This window comes from Myodes glareolus, chromosome 2 (genome assembly GCF_982192425.1).
Source record: "Myodes glareolus chromosome 2, mMyoGla1.1, whole genome shotgun sequence".
Lineage (NCBI taxonomy): Eukaryota > Metazoa > Chordata > Mammalia > Rodentia > Cricetidae > Myodes > Myodes glareolus.
The window spans coordinates 130,746,312-130,768,476 of NC_142027.1; the positions used below are offsets into that span (position 1 = coordinate 130,746,312).

Here is a 22,165-nt window from a genome sequence, read left to right on the forward strand (position 1 = left end):
ACCCTACTCTCCAGCTCCTCCGCATGCTAAGAGCACAGTGGGGCTTGGGGACCTACACTTGCCTACATACACTTGAGCCTTGAGTTGGATCCGCAGCACCAACAACAGGAATACACACCTGTAATCCCAGTTATGGAAAGGTAGAGAGAGGACGATCAGAAATTCAAGGTCATCCTCAGCTACAGAGCGAGTCTGAGGCCAGTCTGGGCTACCTAAGACTCTGTCTTTAAAAGCATATTTGTTTTGGTTGCAATGGAGAAACCAAGTTGGAGCTCACTGGAAAACTCTATCCCTGCTGGTGTGTCAAAGGTGCCATCCAGGCCGCTGCAGGGGAAAGTGACCAGAGCCTTCACACCACAGCACAATCTGCCAGGGTCTACGGCATGCCAGTTATGGGATAACCTGCTCTCAACTGAGTTCGAGGTCTGCTCCACAGAAGGAGGTCAGGCTGGGGAGTCCCAGGCCCTAGTGGGGACTTACTACTGTTGTTTTGGTAAGTGGGCACAGTCAAACTGCCGAGATTTATTCATACCCACAGACCTGAGTGCTCAACCTCAAAGAAGCTGCTTCCTATAGTGAGCAGAAGTCGATGCAGAGACACAGAGCTGGTCAGTGTGCTAAGTGACTGAGGGCTCAGGCCTAAAGGGGCATCTGTGTTTACCCCACTCAAGACTCAGGAAACACTGGGGACGGGGAGGAGCTGCAGAATGCCATGCTGTGGACATGGCATGGCTACTGTACACATGAGCCCACAGCAGCTGCGGTTACCTACACAAGATAAGTGTGCTTAGGGGAGGGACATAGGAAGCACTGCCCTTAGCTGAGGAAATAGTGGCATTTGATGGCTAATTTAATTTAATTGTGTGGCTACTGGTGGATTGCCCATTGTCAATTCCGCACAACCTAGAGCAGTGGCTCCCAACCTGTGGGTCATGACCCCTTTGGCAAGCCTCTGTCTCCAAAGATACTTACATTACAGTTTTCATCAGTAGCAAAATTACAGTTACGATGTAGCAAGTAAAATAATTTTATGGTTGGGGGTCACCACAACGTGAGGAACTGCATTAAAGAGTGGCAGCACTGGGAAGGCTGAGGACCACTGTGCCTTCACTATGTCCCTCACCTGAGAAGAGGGAACTACAAATGAAGAACCGCCTCCATCAGGATGGCCTGCAGCCACGTCTGTGGGGCACCATCTTGACTGCTAATCGATGCAGGAGGATGCAGCCCACTGCGGTGGCGCCCCAGGCAAGTAGGCCTGAACTGTGTAAGAAAGGCAGCTGAAAAAGTCAGAGGGCAAGCCAGTAAGCACCAGCCAGCCCTCCACGGGTGGAGAGCAAGCCAGTAAGCATCAGTCCTCCAGGTGTGGAGAACAAGCCAACATGCGCCAGTCCTCCACGGGTGGGTTCTGCTTTGAATTCCTCGCCTAACTTACTCAGTAAAGGACTGTGGCCTGAAAGGACAAGACGAGATAGACGCTTCCCTTCCTTAGGTCTGAGGGCTTTATCACAGAGGCACAAGAGCACACTAGAACATCTATGTAAAAATGACAAGCGTGGCCAGGGCGGTGGTGATGCACACTTTTAATCCCAGCACTGGGGAGGCAGAGACAGGCAGATCTCTGTGAGTTCGAGGCCAGCCTGGTCTAGAGAGTAACTTCTAGGACAACTAAGGCCACACAGAGAAACCCTGTCTCGAAAACAAAACAAAAGAGAAACACAACCTGATACACTATAGAGGGCTGATATTCATGGGAAACCTGCCTACATCTGAAGAGAAACAGTGGAGGAGGAATGGATGTGGGGAGAGAGGAGGGAGAAGGTGGGAGAGGAACTGGGAAGAGAGGAGGGAGGGGAAACTTTGGGATGTAAAAACAAACAAAAAATAAATAACACAAAAATAGACAAATACATCACCCCATGAGTATGCAAATCGGCTTTTATTTATAATAAATCTCAAATTTACGTGCATAGAAAGTATTGTGTTAAGTTTCTTTATGATTCCTCATCAGGAATATTTGTCTATTTATGTACCTTTAGACCAGTCTTCATCCATCACACAAAAAAGTTCTCGGGTGAAAGGAGTCATGGGTGGAAAACATTTCAGAAACCTTGGGCAGCTCCACAGTCCTCTCCTCCCTTTCCCGCAGCCATGGTTTCCTTCTTCAAAGGGGGTGGGGCGGGGTTGGTACCTAGTGCATGGCTGTTTTGGAGCTGTGCCAGCCTGGCAGCTGTGGTGGCCCCACTCCTTCTGGAAAGGCATCCACCGCTGTTACACTCGGATCAAGCACTGGTTGCAGAGCCTTCTATGTTCTGTCATTTTTCAGCCCGTCGTGCAAAAGAGGGCGTGCTGGGACAGGGCTGCCAGTGGCCTGAGCCTGTCTCCGTATTCAGCCACTCGCTCCAGCATCACCTATTGATTTCACAGAGCCTACAGGGGACTCGGTGGGAATTAACTTACACACGCCCCATCTGGGTGCAGCTGACAACGGACAGGTACACAGGTTCTCAAAGCTCTCTGCTGTGGTGTGACCCTTGTGTGGATGATGGGCCCAGTGCAGGGGAGGGAGCCATGGCTTCGCAACCGCTACATCTTCTGGATATGCTTAACCCATAGTGGGTCCTCTGAAAGCATGTGTTGACTGCCTTTAAGAGAGAGAAGTCTCTACCAGAAGGAAGTTCCAAGACCAGAGCTCCAGGCTGTACCATTTATTGGGCACTTGGGGAACACAGGTACAATATATTTGAGAGCGGGTTGTCATCAGGGCTTCCTGACATCGTTCGCAGGCATCTTAGGTCATGTGACTCCTTCTAGCCAAATAATAACCAGAGGCCCTTCAAGGCTCTCTTCCCCTGTGTGGTCCTGAGATGGTGGCGGGTGAGATGACAATCTTTATCCACCTTGAACACCACATGCAGCCCAGCTCCTGCTGACCAGGACACAAGAACACCTGTCGTTACAACCAGCTTGACCAATGCCCACGGCCACGCAGACAGCAGGCTCTGGGGTTCCTTTTGAACCATCACAATGTAGTTCTTAGATGCAAAGCAGTCACAATGTAGTTCTTAGATGCAAAGCAGTCAGGAGTCAAAGTTCCTCTCAGCCTATCCAGCTGGAGGAATTTTCAAATCTACCGACAGTTGCATGTGACTGTCATTTGTGACACCCCTTGGTCTCCTGAAATAAAGTCAACTATAACCCACCAGCATACAAATTTTCAAATTAAATCAGTAAGAAGGTCTTCCTTTAACTATAGCATAAAGAATGGTGCGATATAATGTTGCCATAGCTGAGGGCTTTGTGGGAGCTGGGGCAGGGTGGAGAGACAGGCAGGCCTAGGCTTCTATTTTCAACAGGCTCAGCACTTGGCTAGGACGTTATCACTGACTGAATGGATTCTGTCCTCCACGGGTGGAGAACAAACCGACAAGCACCAATCAGTGTGGTTAAGGAAGGACATGGCTAATTTTTCTTTAATTGTGTGACTACCCTAGACAGAAGCACTTCTTTAAACACCCTGAAAGAAACTGCCTGGGTGCCAAGAGTTGCCAAAGTGGTAAGGAGGTTCTACCCGAGGGCTGGGGACCCGGAGCTGCTGAAGAGTCAGCTCTGGTGAGGTCTATTGTGACCAACAGGAGACCCCAGATCAGTTGCCACATCACAGAGAGCTCTGGGGCTCCAGCCCTGGAGCACAGGAAATGCTCACTGCATAGGCAATGCAGGCATGGCTGCCTCAGGTCAGCGATGGTCATCCCAGCACTGGCAGCCCTTGTGTGGGGACAGTGGGCATTACAGTAGCCGAGGAGCCCTGGTCCTTCCCTTGAAAGCTGTGCTTCTCGGGACAGTGCACACCAGCTCTCTGCACCTCTGTTTCTCTGCAAATGAGAATGGCTTCAGCCAGGGCAGCCCTGTACTCAGGTGGCTTGCTTCCCGCAGAATGAATGGCAATGGAATTGATTGACAGAGAGGAGGACAGAGAAATGACACAGGGAAGTGTGGGAGAAAGGGAGGATGGATTGATGGAAGGGCAGATGAACTAACAGATGGAAGGGGATAATTAGCTAATGGACTGATGGATGGATGGGTGGATGGGTGGGTGGGTGGGTGGATGGATGGGTGGGTGGGTGGGTGGATGGTGGATGGGTGGGTGGGTGGATGGATGGATGGGTGGGTGGGTGAATGGATGGATGTGTGGGTGGATGGGTGGGTGGGTGGATGGATGGGTGGGTGGATGGTATGAATTGATGGAAAGAAGAAAATATGGAAGGGAAGAAGGGAGGAAAGATGGGTAGATGACTATCTACGAAGGGTGGGTAGATGGATAAGGAGAACGGGTAGGAGGGCAGATGAATGAATGGATGTGTTAGAAGGTAGATTGGCGAACAAATAGAAGGGAGGATAGATGGATAGGTATGTGGGTGAATGCATGGGTGACTGGCAGGCTGGCTGAGTGAATGGGTGGGTGGAAGAGTGTGTGGGTGAATGGGAGGGTGGGTGAGTGAATGGGTGGATGGATGAGTAGGTGGGTGGATGAGTGGACAGATGGGTGGATGAGTGAGTGGGTGGGTGGGTGAATGGATGGATGGGTGATTAGATGAAAGGATGGATAGGTGGAATGGGTGAATGGACAGATATACAGTTACTCGGATGTAGGCACTGGTGGTGAAAGCAAGCCTGTGGCAGAGGGGGTATGGTCTCAGCTGATAAGACTAAGGCACACCACTCTTCCCCTCCTTGTGGTCTTGGCCCCTCCAGCCTAGCCTCCACAGCCCCACCACAGGAAGTGACCCAGACAGAGCGGCGTGGCTGGTGGGCTTTATTGAGCAGGATGGGGAGGGACATGGGCGTTGGGCACTGGGATCCTCATCCTCAGCTGCTCAGGAAGCAGCCGCGCTTGTGCCACTTCTGGTCGCGGATGCGGCGCACCGACTGCAGCTGCGGCTGGTTGGCATCCCACTCATTCCAGTGGCGGAACTCGCCGCGCTCTAACACGTACTGACGTCCGCGGTAGCCAGGGAACTCGTAGCCCACCCACCTGCCGAGAATAATAGGTGAGTCGCGGTCCCCCTGTTGCCCTCCTCTGGCCAGGTACCTGCCTTGGCTCCTCCTTGGCTCCCAGCGCCGCCCGTGAGACTCTAACCATCTACTTTGTTCAAAGCACCCCCAACGTCATCTCAGCACCATTCCGTTCTCCCAGGTCAGGCTGAGTCCGAGCCTTCGCGCCTGCCGTTCCTTCTGACTGGAGTGCTCTTCCTTAGCTGATCCTATGTCACACACACTCCCAGGACTCACAGAAACGCCTTCCCCAGCGTTCCCATCACACTCATCATCAGACTGGCAGACCTGAGAAGAGCTACCCAGCTCTAACTGACCACGGGACCCCTATCCCTGACTGCTCAGGAAGAAGCTAGAGTACATTCTCACTGCCATCTTGCCAGGCTCAATCCCAAGTTCAAACCCACAATGGAGAAGAAAGGCAAGGTGGCCCTGAGGTTGTGGCGACCCTGAGGTTTCTGTGACCCCAAGGTCACGTCAGCAGAGATAGCAAGCCCGCTCACAGCTACACTCAAGCTCCTGATAGTTACAGAGAACATGAGATGAAGGTCACTCCGAGGGGCGGGAGAGACAGCTCAGCAGTTAAGAGCACTGACTTCTCTTCCAGAGGCCCAGGTCCAAGTCCCATCAATTACATGGTAGCTAACAACTGTCTGTAACTCCAAGACCTGACAGCCTCCCACAGACATGCATGCAGGCAAAACACAAATGTATATAAAATAAGAATAAATAAATTGAAAAAAAAAACCACCCTGAGAATCAATCAGTTTGAGTTAGGACAGCCATAAAGACCTGGGTAGAGACCATGTGATTCACTCAACTGAAATAGAACAAAACTGTCTAGGGGGTCTAGGCTGCCTAGAAACTTTAAAGGAGCAGAAGCAGGATGCTGGCACATTCCCAAGGGGCAGAAGGGGTGAAGAAAGTAAAGAGAGAGGGGGTTAAGAGAGTAGGAAGAGAGGGGGCAAGTGACAAAGAGAATAAGGAGGAGGAGGGAGAGAGAGAGAGAGAGAGAGAGAGAGAGAGAGAGAGAGAGAGAGAGAGAATATGTACAGTGTTACTGTCCTGAACATTTTTCTTTTAAGACAGGATTTCTCTTTGTATCCTTGGCTGTCCTGGAACTTTCTCTGTAGACCAGGCTGGCCTCAAACTCAGAGATCCACCTGCCTCTGCCTCTCAAGTGCTGGGATTGGAAGGTGGCGTCACCATTGCTGGTACTGCAGTTCTTGGATTTTTGAGGCAGGACCTGATTCTGGAGCCTAAGCACCTTCAAACTCTCACTCTTCCTGCCTTGCCTCCTGGGTGCTAGGGTCATGGACTGGGCCCTACCCTAAGGACTTTGAGCAAGAATGGGTTCAGAGCATGGCTGAGTGGCTCATGTGTGGGGCTGGCAGCTGTGGTAAATCTGGTGCTAAAGAAGTAGCCGCCAGGGGGTGGAACTGGAGCTGCGGGGGCTGGGGGGCTCCCTTACGTCCCATTGATGACTCGGATGCTGGCCACACGGTCCTGGAAGCCATGGGCCCACAGGCTGGGCACATCATCATCCACGATCTCCATCTTGCGCCCACTGAAGGCTGGGTTCTCAAACAGGTGCAGCTTGTGGTCTGGGCCATCCTGGGGACAAAGTGCAAGGGTGAGTGGGCCCCACACCCAAAACAGAAAGAATTGAGTCATCCCATTCCTCTTCAAGAGACACCCCAGAGTTGAGCAAGACAGGGAAGGGGGCTGGACAGATCTCCTCCCGCCAGTCATCGTCATCAGAAAGGGGAACTGAGGCTCAGAAGGGACCCTAGGACCCATGCCCCAGCTTCCCCTCTCTTAGGCTGACTCTAGCATGATCTTTCCAGTTTCCCCTCGGTTATGTAAAAGGAACTCTGCTCAGACACTGTGAGGGACACTGGGTGGCTTCTGTGTTAATGGAGGTGGTGGCATTTCAGTGATTTAACTTCCTTGTGGACCACGGTCCCTTTAGGAAGCACCAGGGATGCGTGTAAACTGCCTTGAAGTGATTTCCTGGGTTGCTGAGGTCTGTGTTTCTTTGAACAGTGTTGATCTGAGCTTGAACTATGAGGGTTCTTAGGTTAATTAGGTTACTATGAAGGCAAGTCTGCCAGTTCAAGACAAGGACCCAAGTGTTCTGACCCAGTGCCCACTCAGGAGCCAGCTTCTTCTCACTCCACACCATTGTTGAGGGGAAAAAAAACACCAAACTTGATGCCTGTCCAGGAAGGATCACAGTGGCCAAACTGGCCAGAGCAAGGTGCACATGCACACACACAAACACACGCACACACAGACACACACTCGGGCAACGGCAGTCCTGACTCACGATGTGCAAAGGCCGGAGGGACAGGAGAATGTCATTACGGCGGCTGCTGGACCAGGCATCCCAGCGTGGGTAATCCCCCTTCTCCAGAACAAACTGTTCCCCACGGAAGGCCCTGCGCTCAAAAGCCAACCACCTGAGGGAGGAAGGAACAGGGTCACCGCTGGTATGGCTGAGCAGGGACCCACATGCAGGGAAAAGAACAGGAAGGAGAGACATTCCACCCCTAACCAAGTGCAGACCCTTGTGCCTGCTGGTAGGGGGGCCTATGGGGACTTGCTTGGGTCTGATGCCCTGGGCCAAAACCTATCCTAGGACATCCTGAGAATTCGTGTGCAGCCAAGTTGGGGGGCTGAGGCTTGGTAAAGTCCCCCACAGTGCCTGCCTGCCAGCCATAGCTTGAGCAAGAGTTCCATGGCTGAGGGACTGGAGCCATAGCTCAGCTGTCAAGAGCACTGGCTGCTGTTACAGAGGAGGTGTGTTCAACTCCCAGCACCCACGTGGCTGCACATAAGCCTCTGAACTCCAGTTCTGGAGATCCAGTGACCTCTTCTGGCCACTAGAAGTACTGCATGTAAACTCTCTCTCTCTCTCTCTCTCTCTCTCTCTCTCTCTCTCTCTCTCTCTCTATATATATATATATATATATATATATATATATATATATATGTAAACACTTATATATATAAACACTCATGTAAACACTCATATATATAAAATAAACACAAATAAACAGAATTTTAAAAATACATTTGTGGGTTAGTCCTGCTGTCAGGCTTCCTCCTCCCCTTCTCCCTGTCACCCTCCTCTTTCCTTCCTCCTCCCTGCCCCTCACCTCTCTTTGTATGTACTTTGTTTGTACTGTCTCTGTGTCCACGTCTCTGTTCGTCCTCAGATGAGGAGACACAGCTGTAGACATGCTACCTGAGATCACAGACAGTCTCAGCACTGGACTCAACCTGAAGGCCAGAACTCAATGAGTGCAGCGGGGCAGGCTCCAGACACCTGGTTTTCTGGCCTCAGTTTCCTCTGCGATGCCAGTTACAGAAAGGGTTATAGCTCTCATAGGATGAGGATTCATGATATAACTCATAGGAAACTTCACAGGGTCTTAATTCCCAAGGCTATTTAATGGTACCATTTCTTCTTACATGACTTTATTTTTTTTAGTTTTTAAAAAACTTTCATGAGATGGTGGCAGCGCATGCCTTTAATCCCAGTACTCAGGAGGCAGAGGAAGGGGGATCTCTGTGAGTTCTGTGAACAGTTGGTGTTCACTTGGTGTTTCAACTCAGAATATGGTCCCCGCTGGCCTCCTTTCTGTTCCTGCCGTCCACCACAGGGATCGAAAGCCCGGAGTCTGTCATTTTATAGATGGGGAAACGGAGGCAAAGAAGGGCAGAGAGCTGCACAAGGGCCGGGGGAAGATCTGAGGCCTCCAGTTGCAGGAGGTTGGGGCAGTGGGCACTGCCCAGGTACTCACGGTCCAGACTCCACTTGGATGGAGCCCACCTTCTCCAGCAGGCTGTCAGTGAGGTTGGGACACTCGGCCGAGAGCTCACATCGCTTGCCCTGGAAATTCTCCAACTCGTACACAGTCACCTGGAAGGACAAAGATGAAAGGCTCGCCCCCTGGTGGGCTCCAAAGGCCTTGCGCTCCCTCAGAACAGCAGGGAGGCCCCAACTGCTTTCCCCTCTCCCAGGTGAGTCACACAGGTCTGCACCGCCCCCTGGGGGCCAGAGTGAGCAATTACAGCAATGCCACAGGCCGTATAAAATCACCAAGACACCCACCTCAGATGTCCCCTCTAAGGCCTCAGCATGTTTTGGAAGGGTCAGAGTCAGCTTTGTCACACTGCTCCCATCTTCCAGCCCCTGCTTCTGCCACCTGCGTTATCCCATGACAATTCTGGGACTGGGGACATCACTCCATTTTAAAGATGTCAACGCCCAGAGACATCAAGAAACACCAACAAAGTCACACAGAAAAGAAGCTACATCCCTGGATTCCTGGTGACCCTGTGCTCCACTGAGCCAGCTGCTGTCCTCAGCCCTGGGCTCGAGGTTCTGACCTTGTAGCTGCCCCCAAGGCCGCCATGGCTCTTGCCAGCTGCAGCCTGCTCTGGTGCACCGCGTTGTTCTGCCATGTCTCCAGGAACGCGTCTGCCTCACGCTGGAAGGGAACAGGGTCACAAGCTCCACGCAGCAGTAACAGTAACAGCCACATCAAATGTGGCTGGAACCAAACAGTAGCGAGGCTTTTGCTGCCCACATCTCATGAACACGGATCAAGATCTACATTCAGCAAACACCCCCTAGGCACCTGCTTTGGGCCACGCATCTGAGCCAATTAGTGGGATTGGGGAGTCTCAGAAGCTCAGAAAATCAAGACCACTTTACTGAGGCCACAGTGAAGAAAGAACTCGGATTGGATAGGCACTCCCCCCAACATACACCCCAAAATGCTCCCTTCAAAGGGCTTGGTATCTCCAAGGCCCTCTGAAGCCTCATTGCCCAAGACTGAACACCACAGCCAGCGTGAACAGCAGACCACAGCAGACAAGAGAAACAGACAGACAGACCTATCAGGTATGAATAGACTAGGTCTGTGAAACCATCCTAGGGCATAAAGCTGGCTACCCACAACACAATCTTACTGAATGTTTGCTGTGTTCCAGGCCCTTACATAGTGGACCCTGACAGTCTCTCTTAGCCTGCAGGTGCAGAGACACGGAACCCAGGTTTTCTAGACACCAGCATGGGTGTACAGACATGTACACATATACTGTCCTGCACACACTCCTGTCCCTGACCTTTGCCTCCCTTATGACCTGTTCTGGCACAGTGGTGTGAGGTCCATCGTGCCATCAGCTTTGCTCCACATCTAACCAGCATCAGTGGACACAGGGCTCAGCCCACCTCGTGGGAATGCCCCACTATACCTTCCCTTTCTCGGAGCCACCCAGTCCTAGGCAGCCCGGTTCTGAGCCCCCACACACAGCTGGGATCCAACCTCATGCTCAGACCCACAGACATTACAGGTCCCCAGCTTCATCTGTGGCCACGCTTAGAGGCAGTCGTGGATCCTGGAGGTCAGCCCCACCCTCAGATGAGTCAAACACCAGCCACGCGCACTCATAGAGACCCACGGTTGCACCTCACACAGTGCGGCACTCCCCCCATCCTCACCCAGCCCGGAACAAACCTGCCTCCAGGACCAGCTGTCCCCAGACTGGCCTGCCTCCAAGGCTGGCCTATTTATGGGTGTATTCTGTTGGCCCAGCACATCACGGCCTGCTGAGATAGCGTCCTGTCCACCCAATCCTATCCGGGCCATTTCACCCTAATAGTAAGCCTGGGAGGCCCCCAAGGCCACGCTCACATCTGACGCACCTCTGATGACTTCCTGCGGACCCACGGTCTTTGCTGACTTTGTGGAAGGCCTGACAGGCTAGAAAGGGGGCGTGGAGCACCAGTCCCTCTAGTGAGCCTCAATTTCCCTTTGACTTCTCAATGCCATCTTCCTACCAGAGTTCTCAACATTCCCAGACAGGCTCCAGGTCTTGAAGTGGGGGATCTCTGAATCCATGTGCTGGGTAAGGGGACTGAATTCAGATCGCTACAACTGCTTTTCGAGATCCACTGTAAACCCGTGTAGCCATTTCCAAGGCTGTGATGTCAATGCAGACATGTTCCTCGTGACAGTAGCGTGTACGAACGAACCACAGCGCCAGCTGTAGAAGACCTACTATGTGCAGGGTGCTTTCGGTTTGTGACTGTTATGCTGATCTGTTTCCCCACATCTTTGAGGGGGGAATTTTGGTCTACATATTAAAGATGATGAAGAAACTGGGCTCAGAGAGGCCATGCCAGTTATGTAGGGTCACAGGGCTGTTTTCTGTAGGCTAAAATCTTCGAGTCGGCCTCAGATCTGATTCCTGGATCCATAGGATGTTGTCAGTGACCCTTGAGCTCTAAACTTTGTGGATTCCATGACTGGGGTGAGTCCCTGAGTTCTCACAGTCATAACTACAAATTGATTTGGGTTTTTAATGTCTGAGTGTGTGTTGTACAAATAGGTTCATGTGTGGCTGAGGGCCTGGTGTGCTGCTGTGATACTCTCAGACTTATTCCTGTGAGACAGGGTCCCTCACTGAGCCTGGAGCTCGGCCCACAGCCAGCCAGGCCCAGCAATGCTCCCGTCTCCATCCCCAACACCACTGAGGTTACGGGAGTTCACGCAGCGACCACAGCTCTCCATAGAGCACTCAGCAATCTCCCCGACCCTGTGCACGAATGTATTCATTATTACTGCCACTGTGACCAAAGCACTCGACAGGAATGAGGCTGGGCAGTTTATTTTGGCTGACGGTTTCAGAATGCCAAGCACTCTTCCTCCATGATGTCCTCTCCCAGTGTGTGGAGACTAGCAGCCCCTCGATTCTGTTCCCCAGAACCCACACCAATGGCCACTTTCTGCCACAAGTGAGGAAGCCATGATAAGCATCTATGAGCATTGACTGTCACCTAGACAGGACCTAGAACCACCCACAAAACAAGCCTCTGGGCGGACCTTAAGATAATATTGTCAGTCTCTAGGCACTCCTGCAAAGGGTTATCCAACTTAGGTCATCGATGGGCACACCTGTGAGGGGTTATATAGATCGCTCAGTCTCTGGGCACACCTGTGAGGGTTATATAGATCAGGTCAGTCTCTGGGCACACCTGTGAGGGTTATATAGATTAGGTCAGTCTCTGGGCATACCTGTGAGGGTTATATAGATCAGGTCAGGGTCTGGGCACATCTGTGAGGGGTTATATAGATCAGGTCAGTCTCTGGGCACACCTATGAGAGTTATATAGATCAGGTCAGTCTCTGGGCACACCTGTGAGGGTTATATAGATCAGGTCAGTCTCTGGGCACACCTGTGAGGGTTATATAGATTAGGTCAGTCTCTGGGCATACCTGTGAGGGTTATATAGATCAGGTCAGTCTCTGGGCACACCTGTGAGGGTTATATAGATCAGGTCAGTCTCTGGGCACACCTGTGAGGGTTATATAGATTAGGTCAGTCTCTGAGCACACCTGTGAGGGTTATATAGATCAGGTCAGGGTCTGGGCACACCTGTGAGGGGTTATATAGATCAGGTCAGTCTCTGGGCACACCTGTGAGGGTTATATAGATTAGGTCAGTCTCTGGGCATACCTATGAGGGTTATATAGATCAGGTCAGTCTCTGGGCACACCTGTGAGGGTTATATAGATTAGGTCAGTCTCTGAGCACACCTGTGAGGGTTATATAGATCAGGTCAGTCTCTGGGCACACCTGTGAGGGTTATATAGATCGGGCCAGCTATGGGCACACCTGTGAGGGTTGTATAGATCAGGTCAGTGTCTGGGCACACCTGTGAGGGGTTATATAGATCAGGTCAGTCTCTGGGCACACCTGTGAGGGTTATATAGCTCAGGTCAGTCTCTGGGCATACCTGTGAGGGTTATATAGATCGGTCAGTCTCTGAGCACACCTGTGAGGGTTATATAGATCAGGTTAGTCTCTGGGCACACCTGTGAGGGTTATATAGATCGGGTCAGCTATGGGCACACCTGTGAGGGTTGTATAGATCAGGTCAGTCTCTGGGCACACCTGTGAGGGTTATATAGATCGGGTCAGCTATGGGCACACCTGTGAGGGTTGTATAGATCAGGTCAGTGTCTGGGCACACCTGTGAGGGGTTATATAGATCAGGTCAGTCTCTGGGCACACCTGTGAGGGTTATATAGATTAGGTCAGTCTCTGGGCATACCTGTGAGGGTTATATAGATCGGTCAGTCTCTGAGCACACCTGTGAGGGTTATATAGATCAGGTCAGTCTCTGGGCACACCTGTGAGGGTTATATAGATCGGGTCAGCTATAGGCACACCTGTGAGGGTTGTATAGATCAGGTCAGTGTCTGGGCACACCTGTGAGGGGTTATATAGATCGGGTCAGTCTCTGGGCACACCTTTGAGTGTTATATAGATCAGGTCAGTGTCTGGGCACACCTGTGAGGGTTATATCGATCAGGACAGTCTCTGGGCACACCTGTGAGGGTTATATCGATCAGGACAGTCTCTGGGCACACCATTCCCAAGGCACAGTGTCCTGAACTGCATGAATTATGAGTCTCAGATGAGCAGGAGCAAACAAAGCTGCACACACACATGTACCTCTCTCTTTCTCTGCTCTTGACTTTGGCTGTAAGCAATCAGTTCTGATGCCCCTTTTAATGGACTCTTTGTGGGATTATGAGGATGTTCCCATTGATGGACTGACCCCGGGATTAGGGGGATGTCCCTATTGACAGGCTGACCCAGGGATTATAAGGATGTCCCCACTGATGGACTGACCCCGGAATTTTAAGGATGTCTCCATTGATGAACTGACCCCGGGATTGTAAGAATGCCCCCATTGATGAACTGACCCCGTGATTGTAAGGATGCTCCCACTGATGGACTGACCCTTGAATTGTAAGGACACCCCCACTGATGTACTGACCCTGGGATTATAAGGATGTCCCCATTGATGAATTGACCCCGTGATTTTAAGAATGTCCCCACTGATGGACTGACCCTTGGATTGTAACGACGTTCCCACTGATGGACTGATTCGGATCTGTAAGTCAAATAAATCTTTTCTCACCAAACAGCTTCTCATCAGGTGTTTTATCCCAGCAAGAGAAATGAACCTAGGACACCCACCTTAAAATGAGCTGCCTGGACAGAAGGCTGTCTACGATGAGCCTTTGCATTTGCCTGCTTGCTCTTCGGTCACTGGAGGCCAGCGGTTCTCTAGTAACCTCCAGGTCTTGGGCTCCAGCCACAGAGCGCTGAGGTGTCCAGCTCTGTGGACTGAGCAGCACCCATTCCTCTGGCACGAAGACACCTAATGTTGGGTTGCCTGGGTCATACTGTGCAAGTCAACCTAATAAATGACCTTTGAATATATATTCATTCTATTGATTCTGTTCTCTGGAAAACACAAATGCAGTATTCCTGAGTAGACTTGATGAGCCTCCAAGACACGTTATCGGTTAGCATCCCTGGGTCGTGTCTCATTACCTTACCGTCAGCTTGAGACAACACAGAGCCATCTGAGCAGGGAGTCTCATTTGAAGGGCGGTCCGGTCCAGGATGACCTGTGAGCACCTCTGTAGGGAGTTGCCTTTTGTATTATTTCATGTAGGAGGGCCTGGTTCAGCTCTGCAGGGGATTGTCGTGGGCATTATTTTATATAGGAAGGCCTGGTCCAGCTCTGCAGGGAGTTGTCGGGTATTGTTTTATGTAGGAGGGCCTGGTTCACTGTTGGTGGCGGTGGCGCCACTTCCTACACAGGTGGTCCTGCTGGCTGACCATGAGCCTGAAAACCAAGCAGTAAGCAGCACCCTTCATGGTTTCTACTTCAGATTCCTGCTCGAGTTTCTGCCTTGGCATCCTTCAGTTGAAGTTGGTGAAGTGGAAGCGTTAGTCAAATAGACATTTCTTCCCTTAAGTTCTTTTTGGGCATGGGGTTCATTGCAGTAGCAGAAAGGAAACAAACAACTAAGTTATTAACATCCTTGGGTAGGCTGTTCATTAAATCCTTGGGTAGGTTGTTGTTGCATATCTAGGTTGGCTATCAATTTCATCCCTGGGTAGTTATTGACTAGCATCATTAAGTAGGCTGTTGATTAACTTCCCTGGCTAGACTAGCACTTGCCATCTTGGGTAGGTTATTGACTATCATTGGGTAGGCTGTTGATTAGCATTCCTGGCCTCTACTCACCTACTTCCTGTAATAACCAAGAGTGCTTCCACCATTGCAAAAGGTCTCTATGGGACAACCCCCCACCTCCCAGTTATCACCCCACCGTAATTCTTGCCACAAATGCTGCCATCACAACCCCTTGTTCTGTTGCTAAGAAGAGCCAACACAGAGAGGTCTTGCAGTGGGAAGGGGGCAGGGTGAGGATTTCTCTCTCTTGGACCTCAGTGGTCATTGCCTCATTTCCATGTCTCCCAAGATGGATGGCCACCTGTCTGGAGCTCCATCCTGCTGCCTAAACCCAGCTCAGTACAAAATCAGCCTGTGTGGGGGGGACCCCATCAACCCAGGAGGCCCCGTTGCTCACTCAAGGACACATGGCTTCAGCAGCACGCCTGCTGTGAGAGCTTTATTTACTATTTTTGGAGTCTGGGTGTGCCCCGTTTGCACATGCAGAGTTCACCCCATTTGGTGCAGTCAGCTGGATTCCTGACTGCTTGTCTGTGCCAGAAAACCTCTTACAGCGACAAAATATAAAAGCACAGGGGACATCCAGTCACTGTGAAGTCCGGGAAGTCCCATTTGTTTTGACAGTAAAAATATAGGTTTTTATAGACGAATTCTCAGTCACGCAGTTAGGTCCTTCCTGGGACTGGCTACAGTGCCCCGTCCACCGTCATTCCAAAGTCCTCCAGTTCATGGATTGGTAAGGCAGCTGTCAGAATGCCACAGACAGGACGTGTGTCTTGTGAGTCCTTACCGATCATGTCACAAATATCCCAGGCAGGACCCAGAACAGTTAGGAAAATATACCCTATATTCACATATATAATTCCATTCTCCCGCCCCAGCATACAAAGCATGTTGAGGACCATGATCATTCTAGAACAGAATAAGAAACCACTTGGTACAAACCTTCTGTATATCAATATATGATCTTTGTGAGTCCCACACAACATCTGTAAGGCGACACAGGACGAGAACATTAAAAAGCGCGATTGTCCTCTAGAGGATAGGAGAGATTCTAGCTGGCTCAGTGCTGCCAGGGATTGTCACAGCACAGATGACATTAACAGTTTAAGGAGACTCTTGGATGGTGAAGGATGCAGGTTGTGAAGTGTCCTCATAAAAGGATACTCTAGGGTGTGACAGCGGTCACGGGACAGAGACAACTAAAACCTTTTCCTCCTGCCTGCTGCCTTCTGACATGGCTTCAGGCTTCTGGAACGTGACAGTCCTAAAATGGCAATGGTGTCCTCTCTCACTGAGGGGCTTGAGGCCAAGGCAAACTCAGAGGTGTGGAGCGGACCCTGTTAGTCTGCAGCTCCTTCCGCCTCAAGACTGTCCCCAGCAATGTGGGGATCTGTTTCTTGTCAACACGTGGTGGGACAAAGGCACACTGGGAGGGCACACCATTTCTGTTGCCCAAATGACTTGCCAGAACCATAATATTAACATGGGTGGGCATGGCTTCTCACTTTTCAATCAAGCCTAGATCTAGAGGGTGTCTCTGGGCACTAGAACGGGCCATCTGAAAGCCAGGATTGACAGAGCAGCCTTATCCCCCACCACCACCATCACCACACATACATCCTAGGACTCTAGGATTTTTCCAATCTCTGCTCAGCAGCTAAGGTTGAAGGCCTAGGCCTGTTTCTAGAGGGGATTTCACTGTAGGAGGAAAATGTACATCTAGACAGAAACCTTGCTCACTTCCCTACAATACAAACCCCTCTGATGGGTCCCTGCATCCTGCCAAACCTGAGGCCAGCAGATAAATTTTACACTAGGTTTCCAGCTCTCCGGGACCACCTGGCTTCTCTGCTGGGCTGAGGACTGCCCAGAGTGCCGTATGATTTCACAGGACAGAGGACAGAGACTGTGGGAAAATGCCTATCTATGGGGGCGGGTATTCAAAGGCCAGATGTCAAAACAATGATGGGCAAAGAGGGGTCAGATGTGGCATATGTGGGACTCTGCAGACAGCCAGTTCCCAGAAGGGAGGGCTGGGGAGACCCGAGTGTCTGAACTGCACCACTTAAGGCATATTAGATTCCTTTAAAAAGAGGGTCCTGGAGAAGTCCAAGGAGTAAGCATACAGCACACCACCTGTCTCCCAGGTCTTTACCTGGTTTAGAAGAGGGGACTAAATGAATCACTCGCTCAGCTCGGTCAAGGGTCCGAGCACACGGCACTGCACCGGGGGGTCACTCCTGACCCAATGAGATTGTCAGTATATGGGTCTTTCTGTGGAATCAAATTGATTTCTTGTCAACTAAGCAAGAGAGGTTAGGTGATGACCGACAAGGCGAGCTCACTTTGATGCTACTGTGTCTTTCAATACTCAGGACACTTCCTGCCACCATGGGCTTCTTACGCCCAGAACAAAGAGAGCAGTGGAGAGAAGTTAGACACGTGAGCAGATGGTTGCTTTGTGGTTTTGTTCGTTTGGTTTTTGTTATTGCTCTGTTTGAGAGTGGATTTTACAGCCCAGGCTAGCCTCCAGCTTTCTTAGCCAAGGATGGCCTTGAACTACCAGCCCTCCTCCTTTTACCCAAGTGCTAGAATCACTGGTGTACCCCTCCACACTTGATTATGTGGTACCTCCCCGGGTGAGGCACATACTCCATCCTCAGCCCTGCTAGTGTGTTTTAAAAGGAGTCCCTGGCAAGCCACTGCTGGGTCAAAAGTGCTGCAGCATACAAAATGGATCTAAAATCATAACACAACAGAAAACAGAACTATGGAAGAGTCTGCCGGGAGACTGAACCCCAAATGATTTCAGAGGATGGCTGTCAGGGAGGAAGGGAAAGCAGTGAAGTGTTGACACTGTGTTCTCATTGGTGGCCAGAGCACAGGGTGGGGTGCGGGTGGGGCCTGCCATCTCCTGGGTGCTGACACCTCAGCCCCCAGCACAGGTGACTGTCCTAACCTAATGACACCAAATACTGCCATCCTTTCCCACATCCTTCCAAAGGGAAAACAGGCAGAGAGGATAATGAGAGAGGATTTGAGGCGGGAAGACAGAGAGGCAGGTCTCAACACCATCTGCAAGTAACGGGTTTACAGAGAGCAACTTTTGCCGATGGGGAGGTCAGGGCAGTGGCGGGCACAAGTGCCAGGCAGGTATCTGTCAGAACACCAGACCCAGGGCCCTCCACAGCCATGGAACCTGGGAACTGCCTCGGCATGTCACCAAGGCAAGGCTGGGACAAGGTCTCTGGAAGCTGCCGGCACAGTGGGCAGCCGGCTTGGCATGTTAGGGGTGACCGCTGGTGCTGGGACTTCTGAAGTCCTCTTGAGGACTTACAAAAGGAAACATGACAGAGTGGGTGTCCAGAGTACAGAAGAGGGTTTGAGACTCCAAGGGGTGAGCATTCAGCTAGCAGAATGCGAAGAACATCTTAGAGCTTTTGGCCTAGCATCTGGCCTGAGACCCCCACTACAGGGGCCCTTCCGTGAGATCAAGATGCAGATGGACTTCGGCCAGGTGGGTCACGGGCAGGGGTGGGGCCACGTCTGTTCTCAGCTGATTTAGTCGGGTCTTCACTCCAGCAGGACATGGGTGTTCAGAAAAGATGAAAAAGAAAGACACCCAGAGCAGGTCTGGTATGTGAGTGGCCAAGGCACTGACCATTCGGACTGAGGTTCATAACACTTGGGACTGAGGGGTAAAGGCTACCACACAGACATCAGAGCAGCCTAGACATGGACAATGGTAAAACTCACAAGTTTTCATAGCTAGGACAGGGATCAGGTAACCTGAGGCACTGGACAATGTCCATCTCTTCCTGCGTCTGTCAATGCTGAAATACAACGCCCGTGTCAGGTTTCTAAGAAAATTGGCTGCATTATTGCTTTATCCCCCTCTAAAGCAGACAAGAAAGTAGTGAGACACAGGCCTACTGTGCACACAGCCCTACTGTGCACACAGCCCCACAGGAAGGATAAGTGTGCTTATAAGTATGAATATGGGATCTAAGTGGGGAAAGAAGAACCTGTCAAAAAGAAAACAAAACAAAACAAAAAAGCAAAACCCGGGAGACACCAGTGTAATGCTTGGACAGTTCCCTTGCCATCTGAGAGCCGGTCAAGCTTGTGTGTCCAAGTCCTTCCAGACGGGCTGCCTGGGGAGGAGCCCAGAGTCTCTTTTCCAGCCGAGGGAGTCCTGTGAGGTGTATGCAGAGGGCAGGAAAGCCAATCGTCACACCAAAGTCAATCCACTTCTGCAAGGAGAACTGAAGATCCTTCTGGGGACTGGAGCAGGTCCTGGGGCAGGGTCTTCCTGTGGGGACCCAGAAGTGACTCAGCACAGTGTCTTCAGGGTGGAAAGGCCCAGGCACGTGAGTGTGGCCAGGGAGGAGCAGGTGGCTTGGCCTCGGGTTCTGACATCTGGCAGTTAAGGCTTGAGTTTGTGGGTGTAGTGATGTCCTGTCTGCAGAGAAATGAAAGCCCTTGTTAGGAGAGCATTGGGCAGCTTCTGCCATCAGGCCTTCCATCCTATGCTGGGGTTCAGGTGTACCCTGATGTGGGTTCCACCTCCTGAGTGGATTTGGAGGGAGTTGAGAATGGGCAAAGTGAACAATGGGGCAGGCACCCTGACCAGCTGCAATGAGCCTTAACTTCCTCTGTGTGTTGCTAGAGATTGTATCACAGATTTCAAACTCACTACAGAGGACTCTGAACACTCGCCATGAAGCAAGAACTGTTCGGGGTGATGGGTCACAAGCGCAGGGCACATGGGGACCAGAATGTTACCCTGTGCCCACAGGTTTGCTAAACTCCATGTCAGCACTGAGCAACACAGAATGAACACAAGGCCCTGAACCCTCCACCGTCACCCTGGAGCAGACTTGCTTGGGATTTTTTTCATCCTTTGGATTTATGATATATATACATGCCCATACATACATGTAATTATGGGACACATGCTGTATACATATCTGAAACTTCCCCTTGCCAAATACAATCTGCTGTGAATGTCTAGTCTCATCTAGGGTTCGACACAGTGCTAGAGCAAAGGAAGCCTTGTGAAGATCCAGGGCACTGGCCTAGCATAAGACTCTGAGTTCCAGGGTGTTCCCCCCAAAAATGCACACCCCAAAACAGACCAACGAGGTGATCCTGCAGACTCCAAAAAGCACCCTGTCCACTCAGGCTGGGTTTTGGTTTTTGTGATTCAGGAGGGGGCTCTCTCCTGACCACACCCAAGCCAGCTTCGGCATCACACACCCCACTCTCTCTGCTGGGGCCCAGGTGGCACTCCATCAACCTCTTATGTTTTCAGGCAGGCTGGGAAACCCCACAGCTACATGGTATTGCTGATCTCCGTAGGCAAAGACCGTAGAGCACACAGTAATCTGAGTGCATGGCTTCTAAATAAACTTAGCCGTATCCATCTGTGCCATCCCCAATCCACACCATCAGGCAACCCCACGGTGACAATGCATCTCTACTGAGCATGTGCAGATGTGTCAGCATTGCCTAGGCAACAGCAAGATAAACAACACAGCCGGTACACAATGTGTGAAGTGTTAGAAGTCATCTGGGTGGCTTAAAGGACCAGCGAGGTGGCTCAGAGGGCAAAGAGGCTTGTTGTGCAAGCCTGGAGACCTGAGTTCGATCCCTGGGTCCCACATGTATGTGGACAGAGAACTGACTCCACAGAGTCATGTGCTTATACAGCAATAAATATGACTTAAGTGCACAGGAGGGCATGGGGGGTTCTATACCGTCCACAGGTGTTTCGCACCCAGTACTTCAGGGTCCTCAGATCTTGGTGTCTGTGGAGCCTTTGAGCGGATCTCAGGTGGATGCAGGGCTGACTATATACGTCTTGAAATAAACTTACACAGTGTGTACACTAAGACTTCCCTCTACAAAGCTTTAAAACTTCTCAGGCTAAGCTGGCCTTTGATGTTCCTGCATTTCCCAAGGGCTTTGAGGGCAGCAGGAAGGTCAAGGTCATGAGGTCAGAGCCCTAGCTACCTGACACCCTTTGCCAGGCTCTTTACCAGAACACTCACCTTTGTGTGACCACCTCCCTCCTGAGGCCCCACCTGAGCCATCCCAGGGTCCTACCTGGTCAAGCTTGATTGTCATACAGGCTCTGCCTCTTCTTGGATTTCAGATCCTTTAACCACTGGGGCGAGGATTCCTCTGACCTGAAACCGTAAAGCCAGAGCGAGTGGAGTGAGACCCACACCCTGGCTTCTTGAAGGCCTTCAAGACCCCCAGCCCTCCATTCATCATGCTGACATTTGATCAGATATGATTCTAGATATTTCTATGAATGTTTTTGGATGAGATCTATGCAGACCTATGCAGATCCATGAGACTCAGTGGACTCTGAGTCAAGCAGATCATGGCTCATCCTATACATGGGCCTCTCTCCATCAGCTGAAGCCTAAATAGAAAAATACGAAACAAAAAAAAACCATGACTGCCCAGAGAGAGGGAAGGCTCTACAATTGAGTCAGCAGCTGCCTGCCTCTGTCTGCATTGATTTGTATCTCCTCCCTGGTCTTTGGACCCCACAGCCATGTGCAGCGATCCCCCTGCTTCTCTGTCTCTGTCTCTGTCTCTGTCTCTGTCTCTGTCTCTCTCTCTCTCTGTGTGTGTGTGTGTGTGTGTGTGTGTGTGTGTAGCTGAATTATTTAACCATCCACAGAGAGAGTTCCTGATGTAGGGAGGGCTTAGGGAGGTTGGTAACCTAGTTGGGGATAAAGGATAAGGGACGAGGTGACTTGAAGTGTGGAGGCAGACCTCCCTCAGGGTGATCTGTCCTCTAGCCTTGAAATAGAGGCAGAATGCCAGGCCAGATTTCAGCCCAGCCTTGCCTGATGGTGGAGAAAGATGTCAGGTCCAGGTCCACAGACGCCTCTAGGGCCACCCCCTTCATTCCCAGGACAGTGAGCACCTCAGCAAGAGCCTGCCCCACTCTGACTGTGTCCTCCACCTCACAAGTTCCTCTTTGTGCCTTGGTCATGTGTTCCTGGGGCT

The 22,165-nt window shown here is 51.2% G+C and overlaps 2 protein-coding genes across 7 annotated transcripts in view; both read right to left on the reverse strand.

Moving 5' to 3' along the window:
• Positions 1-4,272: 4,272 nt before the first annotated feature.
• Crybb3 (crystallin beta B3) lies at positions 4,273-15,431 on the reverse strand. The gene is made up of 5 exons (XM_085680812.2): positions 9,454-15,431; positions 8,865-8,983; positions 7,385-7,517; positions 6,527-6,669; positions 4,273-5,035 (listed from the first exon to the last, which is right to left on the reverse strand). Exons 1-5 carry the CDS (start codon positions 9,526-9,528, stop codon positions 4,870-4,872), a joined length of 636 nt encoding a protein of 211 aa, XP_085536938.1. The 5' UTR covers positions 9,529-15,431; the 3' UTR covers positions 4,273-4,869.
• A 114-nt stretch (positions 15,432-15,545) lies between these two features.
• Kiaa1671 (KIAA1671 ortholog) overlaps positions 15,546-22,165 on the reverse strand; it is a 138,842-nt gene continuing 132,222 nt past the window's right edge. For all 6 annotated transcript variants that reach the window (XM_085680792.2, XM_048450314.3, XM_085680788.2 and 3 more), the window contains 2 exons: positions 21,245-21,327; positions 15,546-19,598 (listed from right to left, as the gene is read on the reverse strand). In XM_085680792.2, coding sequence (XP_085536918.2) covers positions 21,249-21,327 — 79 coding nt within the window. In that variant the 3' untranslated portion in view covers positions 15,546-19,598; positions 21,245-21,248. The remainder of the gene's footprint in view (positions 19,599-21,244; positions 21,328-22,165) is intronic.